Source organism: Panicum virgatum, chromosome 4N (genome assembly GCF_016808335.1).
Source record: "Panicum virgatum strain AP13 chromosome 4N, P.virgatum_v5, whole genome shotgun sequence".
In the NCBI taxonomy this organism is placed as follows: domain Eukaryota; kingdom Viridiplantae; phylum Streptophyta; class Magnoliopsida; order Poales; family Poaceae; genus Panicum; species Panicum virgatum.
The window spans coordinates 50,107,262-50,123,866 of NC_053148.1; the positions used below are offsets into that span (position 1 = coordinate 50,107,262).

Below are 16,605 nucleotides of genomic sequence, written 5' to 3' on the forward strand. Positions count from 1 at the left end.
GAATGAACCTCCCAAATCTGGGAATCCAACAGTAAATGTAAGCTCATGTCATGGTCGTTTCCTACTGTACGACCTTCCTCAGCTTCTTGGTCGCCAACGAGCGTGTCAAACTTGCATTGCAGGAAGCTAGGGAAAGAAAATAGGTGGACGTTGAACGCAAGTTAGGAGCCCTGCCAACCCAAGAGCCATCCAAGCAACCAACAACCAATTTTCGCTTCGAACCTCCTTCCTTCCCAGGTACTCCACTCCTACTGGAGACAGTGCACCGAGCACAATACATGAACCATAGACCAATCAATATCATGCCAAAGCCCGCCAAACCATCGTCACATTCACATTGAAATCTCAGATGCCCATCGTCACAACACACGGACGGGGACTACAGGCACCTTGCTTAGCAGCACACACCTATACATACATATTAAATACTACTAGGCTCAAGTGTGCAACCCTTTCTGCTGATGATACAACTACATACACTTAAATCTGAAAATGCTTGCTAATATCCTACCGCACCATACTCCCCCCCACCACCCTAATCTCTGAATCGGATAGACACCATTCGGAGGGCGGGCGGATGAAAGGAAGGAATAACTAACTTCCACCGTCGGCATTAGTTCTCTACTCCTTGTTCCGGGTCGCTCGGTCCTTCTTGTGCCCTCCGAGGATACGGGAGATCTGCAGACCTCTACTGAAGGCCTGGTTGAACAGCATCCTGGTCTGGAATTCGGACACGAATGGGAACCAAGCAAGGAAGGCGATGGGTGTGAACAGGAGCAGCCCCATCAGGATCTCGTAGCCCCGCGCAAGAGCCTTGATGGATCCCCAGAGCCCGACCTTTTGAATCACAGGCCTGATCGCTTGGGCAATCTACAAAACAAGGCAACCCAAGCATAAACAGATAAATTAATTAGGAATGGAAATTAGGGATAGCGTAAAGCGAGAACATGTTCAGGCACTGACCAGGAGCAAACCCCATCCGGTTGGCATGAACGCAAGGATGCAGACAAAGATGTCCAGAACCGTCATGCCAGGGATTGCTATCAAGATTATCACAATGGACGTAAATGTTATAAATATGAGACCCTTGATCAACCGGAACACAAGCTGGAACTCTGCACTGAATCTTCTCCTGCCCACTGAAACAGTCTGGAAAAGGAAATACAATAACTGAGTGCTCCTGCTAGCGAGACCACCTAAATCAGAGACAGTTCTTAAAGAAAGACAGCATTTTATTATGATTCTAGCATTTCAAGAGCTAAGCAAGTTAATTCTATAGACAACTAAAATTGCTAAATTATATAAAACAAAGGGAATCTCACTGCATACTACGCATTATCACAACCAAACCAATGAGTACTCATGAGCACCACAGTTAACGGAAGTAGCATTAAAATGTAATATTACCTTCATAATGAGCAAGATGACAAAAATTACAACCCATGAGAAACAATAGACCTGCAAAAGTTCATTAGTTAGAAACACCGTGTCAGTATAAATAGATGAAACCATCTTCATTTGCCAAATAAGATAAGTAAATTACCAACACACTGTTGTCCTTGGTTATCTTCTTTGTTATGTGCAAATGGTACACAAGTCCATATTGGTAGATGAAGAAGCGCAAAGCAAGCAGTATCTCAACAATAGTACCACGCTTCCCAGAGTGCCGAAGAGGCTCCTGCTCTTTGTCCCACCATGACTCCCAGCTTTTCTCCGGTGCTACACCAATACCTCCACGATTGCTGATCCACTTGTGCCAATCGGTCCAGTCATCCACAATCTTCTGCCACTCAAATCCAGAAGGATTGAACAAGAACGGTGCAAAGAGCCAAGTGCCCACCATGAACCACATGGAGACGGTGATGAAGATGTATGTTATAGCCCCTCTATATGACTGCCCAAATATTTCATACACGACTAGCAAGATCATCAGCTCGATACCCTTGACAAAATGGCTTCGAGAATAAAGCCGATAGTTGTCAGCAAATTTGGCGTGGAACACCACAAATCCACGCCCAGTGGCTCTATATTCAGCTCCTCCATGAAGTAACGTCCTTCCATAGTAATGAGTTTTGGTCCCAAGTGAAAACGTAAAGAAAACAGATGCCAACTGGAGTTGCATTAGTACAAAGTCACTCAATGCTGTTCTGAATCCTCTCTCCAGACCGATTTCCATCATCATGGGTAGCGCCATCAAAAATCCAAGTTGCACAAAAGATTCTGATGCAAGAGCAACCTGGAGAGGCGCATTGTGCGCAAACCTCCTTCCAGTAGCCAGTGCTTCATCAAGTCCACTGAGGACAAGATATAACCGCCCATAGAGGAAAACATATACGGTCCACACTGTAATCTAAGTCCAAACAGAAATACCAGAAAGGTTAAGGGTTTAACCAATGAATGGCTATGAAAGTGATAAGTTCAGGTCAGCAAAATACCATTGTACTGAAGTAGAACCCAATTGTTGTATAGTAACAGGATAGCATTCTGAAAAAATCAAAGCGGTGACCCAACCGATAGATGTCACGGCTCAGCGTCTGTTCGCCATTACCATTTGCTATCTTTGCCTCAAATAGAGATATTTGATTAAGACCCACATCCCTTCCCTTGCCAACTTGCATGTATTCATGATGAGTTACATTGCCTTCACGCAGTGTGGAATTGAATCCTGCATCAGAAAGGAACATAAGAGGCCACAGTATAACCAGAACAGTTCAAGGTTTACTAAGTCAAGCAGCAATAGCAAAAGTTTAATACCTGCAAATATGTCCTCGCTAAGATTGATAATTTTGGATGCTTTACTCACACCACCCCTTGTAAGGTGGAAAAGGCGATCAAAGATATCGGGATGGCCATAGTGAAATCGAACCCTGGGCAAAGAAATGATTAGGAAAAGAATTGCAATGCCAAGAGCTAAGAAAAAGAACTCTTTTAATAATTTGGGGCTTTTGCGTTTATACCCCTATTTTAAGTGATAATGGTGATTTTGCCCCTATTTTTTTAACTTGGTGATTTTGCCCCTGCTTTTTTAAACTGAAGATTTAGTTTACCCCTATTTTATTAGAAAAAGCTAATGGCATCAATTTAACTGCAAAAGAAAAACTTTATGTCCAACCACATTCAGCAAATCTGTCTGCATAAGCATACTCGACCGCCCTATGTGCGCTCACCGGCCGCTGCGAATGCTAGTTTGCTGCAATTGGCCGCAGAAGCTGCTAGGGTTAGAAGGGAGGTGGAGGTGGTGCAAAGGAGCAGGAGAGTTTTAGATAGTTACCTAGGGTTGGGATGGTTGAATAAGGGGTACTTACATATTTTTATGATTTTTTTAAAAATTTTATTACCTTTTAAATTCATTTAACAGAGTTACACTTAAAAAACACTCAAAGTAGGGGCAAATAGAAGCTTCATTTTTGAAATGTGAGGGTAAAATCACAAAGTTACAAAAAGAAGGGTAAAAACACAATTGGCTTCCTCGGCAAGGGTAAAAACACCAATTTCCCTAATAATTTAGAGTCAAGTTGCTGTCCAGTATAACTCAGATGGTTCAAACAACTGTTTTATTTGAACTGTACTGAGCAGATGGTTCAAACAACTCAGAGAAACAAAATTTGAATCAATAGACTGCACAACGTCAAACAGTAAATGTACAATTGATCTCAGATGAATACCTCAGTGGATTAGCAAGTACACGTTGTCCAATAGTCACAAAACTAGTCTCCTGATTTGACATGAACCACGCAAGGGATGAAACACTGCACAAATTAAGCAAAAAATTAACCGTAATAGGAAAAACAGAAATATACAAAATATAGCTTAGAATAATCCAGGGTGGTGGCTAGCCACCACCTAGGAGCAAAATTTAATCATAATTTATAAAAATAGAACATGGAAACAGAAACAGTTAAAAAAAGTAGAACATGGAACATTACCTGCCAGTAAATATGTGTTCTCTTACACCAAGTATCGATGGGTATCTCACACCATCGTGTTTCTCCTCAAACTCTTGCAAAAGATTCCTCATCTTCAAAGCTTCCTCCATATAGTGTTCCTGTCATGACAAATTGACATAAGCAAATGAAAAAATAAGCAAAAATAACTTCCTAAAACCTTAAAGTGGACAGAGCTGTACCTGATTCATATCTATAGTTTGGAGACACTCGCCTCGAGTGAATATGATTGCGTGGTTCTGATTTTCTGGCTTTCCTTCACCTAGAATAGCATTACCTGGCAGTTTTATCTTGTAGATTACCTACAGCGGAAATATAGACGACAAGTAAGTGCAAGGCATCTTAGAACACTATGGCTGTGAGAAGCCATTACTTCCAAAGAAGGAAAAGGTCACTTTAAATTGGACATTTCATCTAAAAGTGTTGAAGTTTTCTAGATTGCAAATAGAGCATTTCTAACATATGCATTCACAAATACAACAAGCATTTTAAATAAATAATTATACATCACCAAAGTTCTTCAGGGCTACATGATTTTGGGACGAGGGCGGTTCATATATCACCAGAATAGGCCAAGTATCAAGCAAGATAAACCCTGACCAAACTTCACCCAAGGAATACCAAATTAACAGAACATTCTTCCATTACCTGATCAAGACTCTGACCAGGCTCATTAGGTTTAGTAACAGAAGCCTTCACCAAGGCTGAGTAGTAAACCTTTTCAACCTTCTTGTTTCTATCTTGACGCACTTCAACTTCATCAATATAGGCAACCCTTAGCGATGGATATCTGTCAAAATGCCCATTCTGTTATTTCAGTGTCATCATATAATACATGATGTACCTAGACAGCAAATAAACTAAGATTTTGACACCATAAGGGAGTAATGTGTCCCACTGCCATAAATAACTACAATGTGCCCTGCAAATTGTTGCCTGTATATGTTTCATTATAGCGAATTATAAAACAAAATGTTACAGGGTATGTTGATTATGTAGAAGGAAAAGTAACACAAAAGACCAAAACATATGAAGGACAGAGCTCTTGCATGGTAATAAACAAAATGTTACAGGGTATGTTGATTATGTAGAAGGAAAAGTAACACAAGAAGACTTATATGAAGGACAGAGCTCTTGCATGGTAATAAACAAACTCCCTATCAAACTAAAGACAGTGCCATGCTTTGACTGTTTTAGATCAAGAAACATTATGAATGCATGCAAAAGTAAAATTATTACAATACCACAAGGTTTCTTTTCATATATGAGCATATAATTTGGAAATGAAGCAAACAGAATAAATATCCACATCCTACTCTAGCTTTTATCCAGAATTTTTCAATGAAACTCACGTTGTCATTAGCCTCAAAATGTCATGCGCGCAAGGCTCGCCAGACCGTTTCTGGATTCCATATTGCTGGCATGAGACAACATATGTAAACTTCATGTCAGCTATGGCCTTGCACTGTGTCATTAATTGTGAGTCCTCAGACATAAGTTCAGTTGCTCTGTAACCTTCCATAAGATCTAACGGACAAGGAAGAGAAGTCAGCACATACATAAAAGGTGCGCATTCAGAACAATAACATAAGACTGAGCCATTAGACATACCATCATCTTGGGCCATATCAAGAAAAGCCTGAAGCTCCAAAGCTTTTCGGTAGTACATCATCCCTCTTACTGTGTCGACAACAGTAGCAACCATGAAAATAAATGAATACAACACATATACAAATCCAGGCCACACAAGAAGATAACATACCAGTTCTTGTCAATGTCTGTCCCCTATATGATGCCCAAAGACGAAGCTCCTCTTCCAATCCTTCATCCTCACGGAGCTCCTCTTCACTCTTTCGATCCACTCTTTCAAGGAAATTTTTCCATTCATCTTCAAAGAGGATAACAAATGTAATATTGCAGTGTCAGTTTCTCAAAGGACATCAGAGAACAAAACCAAAAGAATTTCCATCAACATCAATTCAAGGAAAATGCTACAGAAGGGAGAAAATAACCTGGGTAAATCTTCTGTAGGTAGAAAAGGATGGAAACTCCATCCTCATTTGGTTCTTCTAGATTTTGTGAGGAGAACAGAACATCTTCCTTGTAATAAGGAGTTAAGACACTGCAGTATCCAAATCATTGCAGGAAATATGAAATTTGCAAAAGTGACTGGGCAATAGCTCGCATGTATTTGAAAAAAGAAGGCGCAGAAACAAATATATGCAACAGAAAATATATAATCAGGGTTGCCGAGATTAAACAAATAATCAAGGATATTGCAGTTCCAACCAAAAATGGCAAAAAACAAAATCATTTCAGACAGTTATGAAAGAATCACAGTAGACAATCTACTCGCTCCGTATAGGATTGAGGTCGTTTAGGACATCATTGTGCATACCAAGGAGTGATTAATTAGGCTCTAAAAAAAAGGAGTGATTAATTAGGGGTTAGTTTTTCCCGTCTGCCCTTATTAAATAGGGTGGCGGGTGCATTATAGCACCAAAACGCAAGCAGCTCGATTGGTTTGCGCTGCTAGTTCGGAGGCTAGAGGGTGTCGGATTGAGTCCTCGTGGCCTTATATTTTTGCCTATCAGCAGCTTTTTGCATGGGCATGCATGGCGTGCATGCAGCTAGTTGAGCGCGGCCGAGTTTGGCTTTGCTTCATGCATGTCGCGCATGCAGCTAGTGGGGCGCGGCCAAGTTTTGCTTTGCGTGCTGCCGCTGTCCTTTTTCTTTTTGGTTCGGGTGCACGCATCTGCTCGCGTTTTGTTTTCGTTGCCACGCATGCAGCTCTGCGCATCCATGGCGGGGGCGAGCTTCATGGCGCTGGACTCTATGGCATGAGCTAGCGAGCAAGCGAACAAGGGAATGCCGGTGCTTGAGCAGTGAGCGAGGAAGGCAGCAAGCAAGCAGCAACGGGGAGGAAGGCAAGCAAGCAGCACTGGCGAGGAAGGCAAGCAAGCAGCGCAGGCCAGGATAGGAAGGCGAGCGGACAGCGCGGCATGCGAAGTGAGGCGCGGAGTTGTAAATGCAGGCGCTGAACGGGCGATGCGGCGTGCAAAGCGGCAGGGGCAAGGTAGTCCAACTTCACACATGTTATTAAGGCGCTAAGGCGAGACGTGGCGAGCCACCCCCTTCTAATCGCCTAGGCGACGCCTAGGAGATCATAAGGCGAGCAAGGCGACACCATATGATTGTAAGAAACTTCAAAGCAGCAGCACAGAGGAAGAAAGAAAAAGAAAAAGAAAAGAAGAAAAGAAGAAGAACAAGACAGTAAGAAAGGCCCAGCCCACTAGCCAGCCCATATATGCCTTCCTGACATATTGTGTGGCCTACCTGTTCCTCAGCCCTCCCCCATCGACAAGCATTCCAGGTCTCCGCCGCCACTTACTCTTCTCTGCATCCCTCCCCTCTCCCGTGCTCCATTTGTGCTGCTGCCGCACACAACCATTCCTCCCTTCCCCTCCCCATCCTCACTGCTGATGCCGCCCCTTCCAGATCCCCTCCAGTCGCCTACAGATTGCAGATCGAGGGTTGCCGACTTCTGCCCTTCCCAGATGTTCGATTCTGCAGAAGTTTGTGGTGGCTATTGCATCTGGAGCCGATGGGGATGGAGCAGACAAGTTCTTGGCCTTCCCAGTCCTCCTCCAGTTCTTCCCTTCTCTTCTGCCTACCCTCCTCTCTCATTTTGCTGATTTTTGGTCATGGCGTCCCCCGACGCCCAAACTTTTTTAGCGCCTCGACACCTAGGCGACGACTAGGCGACGGGGCAAGCTTCATGGCGCTGGACTCTATGGCGTGAGCTAGCGAGCAAGCGAACAAGGGAATGCCGGTGCTTGAGCAGTGAGCGAGGAAGGCAGCAAGCAAGCAGCAACGGGGAGGAAGGCAAGCAAGCAGCACTGGCGAGGAAGGCAAGCAAGCAGCGCAGGCCAGTATAGGAAGGCGAGCAGACAGCGCGGCATGCGAAGTGAGGCGCAGAGTTGTAAATGCAGGCGCTGAACGGGCGATGCGGCGTGCAAAGCGGCAGGGGCAAGGTAGTCCAACTTCACACATCGGCGCATGCAGCGACTTCCTTTGCACAATCGGTATGGAGGGCCAGTACGACTTCTAAATCATATACGGAGGGAGTATGGTATTGACTAGGAGAATTCCACAGACATCAGATAGTAATGAAGCAATCACGGCAGTCATATATGACACTGAGAGCAGAAAAACTACACAGTGAGAAAGTAATATAATGATTAATATTTAACAAACAAGGTTTGAGAAGAACATAAGTTACTGAATCAGAGCATAGCAGATACACAAAAAAATCAGTAGTGATAACTTACGAGAAGGGTAACATATTCCGCACTTTAGGAGCATTTGGCATCTCCATAAAGAGAGAGTTTGCAAAAAACGATATTCGCCTTCTAGCATCAAGGTTTGTAGGGACATCCATAGCAGACTCCTTCACAGTTAGCAGAAGGTGAAGCCTCTTTATCTGAAACATAGATAATATTTTTAATTATAACATGAAGGACACAATCATCATGCCATAATCTCTGTTATTAAGAAAATTAAAGGGCTGAATATCAAACCTTTTCAGTCCATGCATCTGATTCCTCCATGGGGAATCTAATAGCTTTAGCAAACAACTGATCTTGCTGATCTAGTGGTGTAATTCCTTCATGTTTTCTATTATTTCCACCATGTATGGACTCCAACATTCTGGAAGAACGAGCGACCACAAAAGGTCATGGGAGATCAGACTACTAGTTCCAAAAAACACCAGATACCATGACATTGTATTATTCTATTCGAAGAGTATCACGGACTACAGCAGAAACTAAACTCACCCGCCGAGCTGCTCTTCCTCCATTATATCCCTTGTGACCACCTCAAGCATATCTTGAAACAAAATGACAACTTGACCCAAGTCTTCTTCTTTGTTCTTTTGCTGTAATACAAAGAAATAGATGCAGTGTGAAGCTATCCTTTTTTGACACAATCTAAAACAATGACGGCAAGTCTTATTTATACCAGTAACTCAAGCAAGTCAATAAACTTCTTGCTCAGTGCAGGAAGGCTCCTCATATTCAGATCCTTTATCAGGGTTACATCTGCTATGTGCTTATCCACGACATCAAAAATCTCTTTTATGACACTGAAATAAGCGCCAAATAGGGCTTCAGTTTAGCAGATAACAAAACATGTAAAAGTACATTAGGTTCCCTAGATATGCCAGGCTACCACCCCCAACCCTCCCTCTTTTCCCTTATGGGACAAGGTCACCACCCCCCTAGATTCAAATAAAGCTACTCATTTCAAGTCTCAGCACCTCCAGATCAACATGGCGAGTGGAATACCATAATGCCATTATATGGGGTGAATTAAAGTCAATGAAGGCTTCAAGGAACCACCTATTGAATGGCTGGCATTAGTCATTAGTGTCAAACATGCTCAGAAGCTGCATGCATGACCGTTGAGGACAAATTAGAGACTCAGATTTCATATTTTGCAGTTCATCGTAGCTTCATTCTTTTTTAACTAAAGGCATAGAGTGTTTCAAGCAGAATTTGTATTAGATTAGGTTTGGTGCTATATTGCATTCGGCCCAGAAAAGGAGTATTAACAAATAACAATCCTGATAAGATAAAACACACAGTTTCTCGCGCTGCCCAAACACTAAAGTGTTGATGATGTTTTTGAAGGAAGCATAGCATTCTCTGATAGCATAGGAAAAGTATGGATCTGATCCAATCCTCTTCGTCAGATCACGGTCTTTTCCACCACTGTCTGCTGCCATATCCAACGCTATTGGAATCTACAGTACAGTAAATAAACAATTAACTCCTGAATCCACAAACATAGTAAGTAGACAAAATACAGAGTGACCAAAAGTGTATACCTTGCTAGCAAGTAGGAACGGTGGCCACTGGAATATATTCAATTCACGATCTTTACAATACGGAACAAGTAGCAAATCCATCTCCCTGTTATCTATGAGATCTTCTTCACGGAAACTTGTAATAATTAGGTTCCACATTTGAGCAAATCTTGCAGCTCTTTTCTCTTCCTCTTTTTCATCACCAGAAGCCTAAAAACCAAAGTATATCAAGGAAAAATATTGTTTGTTCAACAGAGATATGCTAATAAATAATAATCTACTCATAAAGCCAAGTTTCATGCTAGAAATGAATACCTTGGGTTTCCTGGAAAAAGCAGCCCGGAAACCTTTGCTCTTGTTTTTATCAGAAGGGATCAAGCGCTCATTGAGGGCCACAGGCAAAGATTCAAAGCGAGATCTCAACATTCCTAGCGTCCTTATCTGATTTTGGTGACCAAGGAGTCTATCATAAGTTGGTCATGATAAATAATGCTCCATGAAATTAGGGGGGAAATGAGTCTTTTTAAAAACCCACTGAAGGGCCAACACATATAATGCATTGAGCAATGAAGCAAAATACATAAGTATATTACTAACCTCACCAAGACGGCGATAAGCCCCGTAGATACCACCAATCAATGTAGAGAAAAGTGCATACCAAATTTGTGTGTCCATGAAATATACCTGGATAATTTAAATAATAAGGCTCAGCACATTAGTCAAATGAATTCTTTTTTGAATGGGAGAAGAGAAGTCAAGACACACCAGAATTATTGGAGCCCAAAGTGCAATAACAACACCAATGTTGTTACTCCCTGAAAATTAAGCATAAATAATACGCAAAAAATAAATCCAAAATATAACATAGGAAATTTCAGGATAAATACCATGAGGAAAAAACTCGTGCCACTGGAATGTCCTAATTGGTTCTCTCATTATATCTTTGGTTGGCTGTACCAGAGGCTTGATCTACAACAAGACAGCAAAGAAATGAATGAAAGCAGCAGTAGATGACTTAGTACCCGCACCATATTGAATACACAAACAAATGGATGATAAGTCAACCATTTGGCAGCTTTTGACATGTAAAAACAATGTGCTGTTGCTCAATGATGCATTAAAACTTTATACATTCAAGACAAAGGAATGGCTCCTGTTGGAATGTTACTGTATGACTGAGGAAATACATATTGAGTTCCGTGCACTAAAATTCAGGCAAAACCATAAGAAAAGATCAGCAATCACCAACTCACACTTCAACACCAAAATCACAATTTCAGTAAACATGATATTGACATTCTGCTTTCCACATCAACAGTTCCATAATGGTCAAATCCACAACAAAATAAACTTCAAAAATATCATGGTCCAAGCTGTCGGACATTTAAATTTATTTTGTTCTTTAATAATGATAATGATGGCACAAGATGGAAGAAAGGTACCAAATGAACCATTTACAGAAAAAGGTAAATAAACAAGATGGAAGAAATGAATCTTTACCTCGATATAGAAGCTTACTGTCAACTTCGTTGCTAAAAGAAGAACCCAAAACATGGTATACCTATCAGGAAAGCAATGCTCAGTAACTGGAAAAGATGCGACACTAAAAGAAGACAATGCGACATATGCTAACATACTTGAAGAGGGAGAATGCGCCTTCATGCATTCCTCTGCCAACAAATAATCGCGGCTGCAGATAAACATAGGATCTCATTGAAATGAAATTGACAACCTTAACCAATCTAAATAACAGCAGAAACACGAGGACGAAAGCTACCTGAGACCACCACATCATGAACGTTATGACCTTGACATTTGAACTTTCTAGGAACCTTCTCAGGAATGGGAAAAGAAATAGCATGGAGGCAAGCATGTTTGGCGCCAAATATATCACAACAGCCAAAATGTACAAAGATGGTTGATTCTGACCATCACCAAGCCAGCTTTTTATTGTTCTTGCAAGACCAGTAGGATTCTCCCAGGTATATGCATAAGTTACAGGTAAAATCACAACCCAAGCAGCAGCTGATATTAACTTCAAGACATATCGCAGCTTCACTGCAAATGACATGCTTCTTCTTGCTTTCCAGCTAAATACAATGTCCAGGATAGCTGTTAAACAAATCACAGATTGATTTAAATTTATGAAACTCAACCTGAATGTAATAAATATGCATGGAAATGAAGAATAAAATGCTACTGTAAAAAAACGATGGAGTTAAATATACGACTCTTCAGTGTCATGTTACAAATTCATTATTTGCTAGTCAAGAAACTGAGGAAGAGAGTGCTAAGTTACATGCCTAATAAGGAGGCCAGTATTTTGTAGCTGGCAAAACGAAATAGCAGGTAGCGAAAACACAGTGAAGTAGGATCAGGGTATCGCAATGGAATGAATAGCCTGACAACGTGGATGTTGTTTTATCACAAAGAGCACTAGAAACATGAAACCTTTTAATTAGATCGGCATATCAAAGTTCTGTAACAACTGCTGAGCTCCCTGGCAAAGAACCTGTGACGTGCAAACAGGACATGGGAGGGATGATGGAGTATACCTTGACCCAACTTCAAAACTGCAGCAGTAATAAATATGCTCAAAACCTGCTTAAACACTCCTGCATCAAAGATATCGCTTGGTGTGCCACCATTCCAAGCAAGTATAATCATGGCCTGTATTAAAACCAAATACCATCAGAAATATAGGAAACTGAAGAGATGACAAATTGACAATGCCTAGCAAACTGAGAGATGTAAAGAACTGCAATAGTGTGGAAGTGCTTAAGAAAGAGCGACTAACCTGTAAGGATAGTATCAAGAAGATCCACATTCTGTCGAAACTACGAAATATGTGCCAAAATGAACGTATCTCCACAAAATTAACCTTTCCCATCCAATGAACACTACCGACAGATGTGTTCTCCTGGATCATAACCAAAAAGGTGGGTACAAATAGGATTGGTAGTCCAAATTCCACTTTTTTCTTGTTTTATGTCGGAGGAAACAATAGACTAAAAACATTCATGGATCTTTATGGCAAGCTAAGCAATATAACATACAAGGTAAGGGCATGCAAATCAAGTCGATCACATCTAGCTCACATAATATCACATATCAAAAGAAACATATAGCTAAAATGAGTGTATCTACCAGAAAAAAGAAGAAAAATAGCATGCAGCACCTGACCAGTAAATTGTATTGTCAAGCAGTTACAAGAATGAATATTGTACATAAGATGGGACAATAAAGGATCATAAGTTATGAATTGGCAAGATAGAAGTATGGAGATAATAAGATAATCAGGAACCTACTCCATTCAGACGATTAGGATATGCATCCTTGGGAGTCTTGAAAAAATCAGCATCAGCCCTCATAGGCCATCCTAGCCGGAAACAATCTACTGACCTAACAAGGCAATATAGGAATGAAAAATCAGCATCAGCCCTCATAGGCCATCCTAGCCGGAAACAATCTACTGACCTAACAAGTAATATAGGAATGATTTGGCTTTCTTTACAATCTAGAGCACAAAACTGGAAAGTACCAAAATTCAGTCCAATCAGCACTTACCAAAAGTACTCATTTAGATCATCATAGTTTCTCCAATGCGAGTGCTTTGATTTTATAGTCTTGCTCCTTTCTGCTTCCTGTTAAGAAAACTGATCAGATTTCAAAATGAATGTACGATAACATTTAACTAAATCCCCAAATGATATACCTTCTCTATGACTTTGTATATTGGAGTCACAACTTTCGTCAAGAAGGCTTCTTCTTCACCACCATATGCTGGCTTAACATTTTCACCAGTCATTGGGCTAACATTTCCGGCCAACATGCCATAGAGTTCAAAAGCCATCTATTAAGATGCAAAGGAGCCTTTATCAGGATGGCCTCACCAGAATTAAAACTTATAAACAAAGCATTACACCAAAACATTACATGTCTTAACATATGCGGCTAGGTTATTGTTGTTATTTTCTAAACTGAAGAATGATATATGAAAATGAATCTAGAATAAAAGAACACAGGCTGATCTTACATGATGGTAGATGTAACAAAGACATTCTGGCATGAATCTCAAATTAGCCGCCTCGCCCCAAATCAGCAGGTAGAGACCCATATAAAGAAGCTTACGCTGCTGTACTTCCTGTTGGATAGTTGGCAACCTGGCAATCATTTAGCTACTTTTAGAGAAGCAGTAAGCGATGCAGTAACCCTTTCAAATGGAAGCGACTTTGCGGATGAAATGTTGTGACAGTCAACAAACTAAAAAAATCATTAAACAAAGGAATGCAACCATAGCTATAAGAAAACCAGTTTAAGTGATTCCTATACATTTCATAATTGCTGGGTGCCTACCATAAACTGCTTTTGCGGCCAAGGTACTTGCACCACTTCTTATAATTCTTAAATAGCTTCTTCATTACAGCATCCAGAGCTTGGTCATCTAACTGAAATAGAACATCATCGTGTCATTAGTATGCAAATGGGGATAACCCAAAGAAAGGGTCTTTTCATTCCACCAAAAGCTTCAAAATGCTCACCTTTGGCTGTTGGTCAGCTTTTGGTATTTTCCTTATGTGCACATTTGCAAGTAACAGTATCAGATGTTCCCTTTGGTTGGACACATTATCTTTCTGAGAAGAGAGTCTTGCAGTTAGACGGAGCATATTTTCAAAGCAATGTACAGAAAAACGATTTTCAAAAACAAATAATTGTGCCTATCGCTCAATTACCTGAAACCCAAACATTGCCTGGAGCCAGTCAAGAAGGTCTTTGCCAGTGGTCTTCTCATCAGGCTTCTTCTCGTGGTCCTTTGGCCATGGCAGGCCTCTAATATTTCGGAGAGCATAAACAGCTGCTTGAATCTACATAACCATGAGGAGCACGAAATTTGTAAATAGCTTACTTGCTGGAGGTGGAATTCAACTATATGATAGTATTTTTCCAATCCAATGAGGGGGAAATAAGGATGTATGAAAACCTCTGGGTAACGCATAATAGCTTGACCGGTACTCTCAGGATCAAGAGGAAGAATATTGTAAGGAACATAGAGCTTTTTCTTCTCCTCAACTTTGTTGTGTGTATCCAAAATCTGTGTAGGACAAGTTACAAGCACAAAAGATGCATGGGAAAGTTGTATGGCAATGCATATGATGGGCAACTAAGAATCATCCAGTGTGGCACTAGAAATGATTTGTGTACCGCTTGATCGACTTCGACAGACTGTGAGACGTTAACGGCTTTCAAGACCTCGAACAAGACAGCAGCTGTTTGGTACGCTTTAGTGAGCAGGGCACTGAAGAAAAATAGAAAAGATAAGGCAGAGTGTCAAGGAAGGAGCGGCATGCATGACCGCAGGTAGCATAGTAAAGCGAAAGCCTGACCGATCAGCCTTGTCAGCGGCGTTTTGAAGTGCTTGGATGTACTTCTTGTAGTATTCACGGTAGAAACGCTGCATCTCTCTGGCATCGCTCTGGTGCACCCTTCCCTTCAATGTGGGATCGTTCTCCTACAGAATTCAGTTCATGGATTGTCTGTCACATGATTATGCAATAATAAAAGTCGTGGAGGGATTTAGGGAGTGCAAAGTTTGAGCGTGTTGTATGTAATAATAGTAAAGATTGACTAGTGAAAAGTAGCGGCCATGGATAGTGCATAGAAATTAAGGCTAGAAGAAGTGGTGTGGCTGTGCGGGACTGTAAAGAGGAAGAAAGAATCTACTACTGTATAGCGCAGTATAGATAGGAATACCCTCTCAAGCCTTTGGAGAAGTGCTGTCTTGAACTGTCGAACACCACGACCACTTGAAGTAGGGTCGAGGCGGTGAGCCTTCTCGAAGGCGTAGAAGCGGCCTGCGGGGAGATGGAGGAGAGCAGTGAGGAGCATAAATACAAGGAATGAGAATCGATATCGATGGTGTGGTCTGCTTACAGAGGTATGCGACGCGCGGGTTGGTTGCCTCGACCTCGTTGGCGACACGGAGGATGGGCGCGATCTCGACGAGCGAGGAAGGGACGACCTCGCTGTCGAAGATGGACTCGCCGAGGTTGCCGACGGTCTGCGTGCGCAGGAGGCGCCTCCCGGAGGAGGGCGGGGCGGCCGGAGACGGCGAGGACGAGGACGAGGACATGTCAGCCCTCCGGCCCGGCGCCGCCATCCCGCACTTGCTCAGATCAGCTGGGCCGCCTCAAGGGCGGGCGGGATCTCTGCAATGCAGACCAGAATCGAAAGGAAAAAAAAAAAACAGGTAAGCGGAATGAAATGCGGTGCGCGGAGAGAGCAGCAGGGACGGCGGCGAGCTTGCCTTGGGGAGAAGCGCAGGCAAGGGGTGGAGCATGAAACCAAACCCTAGATTTGGCGGCGCAGTGGCAGTGGCAGTGCGATGCGAGTGGAGCACAGCACAGCACAAGCACGGCTTGCGAGAGGAAAGAGGAATGGATTGGGGGGGTGGAAGTGGAATGGAGGTGAAGGTGAGGCGGCGGACGGCGTAACGGAAAGGTTTTGCTGGGGGTTTTCAAACTTTCGGTAGCGTTGCGGCGGAGGAATCCTCATGTTGGGCATTGGATTCCACGAGTTTTACAGCTGTGCCACTGGACCCTTACCTCGTAGTGGCAAGGCCGTGATTAGGTACAGCCGGCGAGGCTATTTAATTAACCCGCACGTCAAAGAGACACTCTGAGGACGTGGGCCCAACCGACGCAGCCCAGCCCCAGGTCACCCATTTCGATTTGTTGTGTTTTGTTTTTGCACGTGCCATGTCGCTCTGGCTGGTTGCGTTACTGTCCTTTTCCT

General features: G+C 42.3%; 1 protein-coding gene across 1 annotated transcript; it reads right to left on the reverse strand.

Annotated features, from left to right (window-relative positions):
• Positions 1-298: 298 nt before the first annotated feature.
• LOC120668911 (callose synthase 3-like) lies at positions 299-16,300 on the reverse strand. Its single transcript, XM_039948718.1, has 42 exons — positions 16,118-16,300; positions 15,745-16,019; positions 15,565-15,665; positions 15,198-15,322; positions 15,016-15,109; positions 14,795-14,905; positions 14,547-14,678; positions 14,355-14,447; positions 14,170-14,261; positions 13,850-13,976; positions 13,529-13,666; positions 13,381-13,457; positions 13,122-13,215; positions 12,611-12,733; positions 12,369-12,483; positions 11,591-11,925; positions 11,451-11,503; positions 11,314-11,374; positions 10,701-10,782; positions 10,579-10,628; positions 10,411-10,497; positions 10,129-10,254; positions 9,835-10,023; positions 9,590-9,750; positions 8,967-9,090; positions 8,783-8,883; positions 8,525-8,654; positions 8,276-8,427; positions 5,957-6,066; positions 5,707-5,832; positions 5,556-5,624; positions 5,297-5,471; positions 4,593-4,734; positions 4,127-4,246; positions 3,927-4,045; positions 3,666-3,749; positions 2,755-2,867; positions 2,436-2,665; positions 1,544-2,350; positions 1,408-1,458; positions 964-1,149; positions 299-870 (listed from the first exon to the last, which is right to left on the reverse strand). The coding sequence occupies exons 2-42, from the start codon at positions 15,968-15,970 to the stop codon at positions 622-624; spliced, it is 5,880 nt and encodes a 1,959-aa protein (XP_039804652.1). The 5' UTR covers positions 15,971-16,019; positions 16,118-16,300; the 3' UTR covers positions 299-621.
• Between the last annotated feature and the right edge of the window lie 305 nt (positions 16,301-16,605).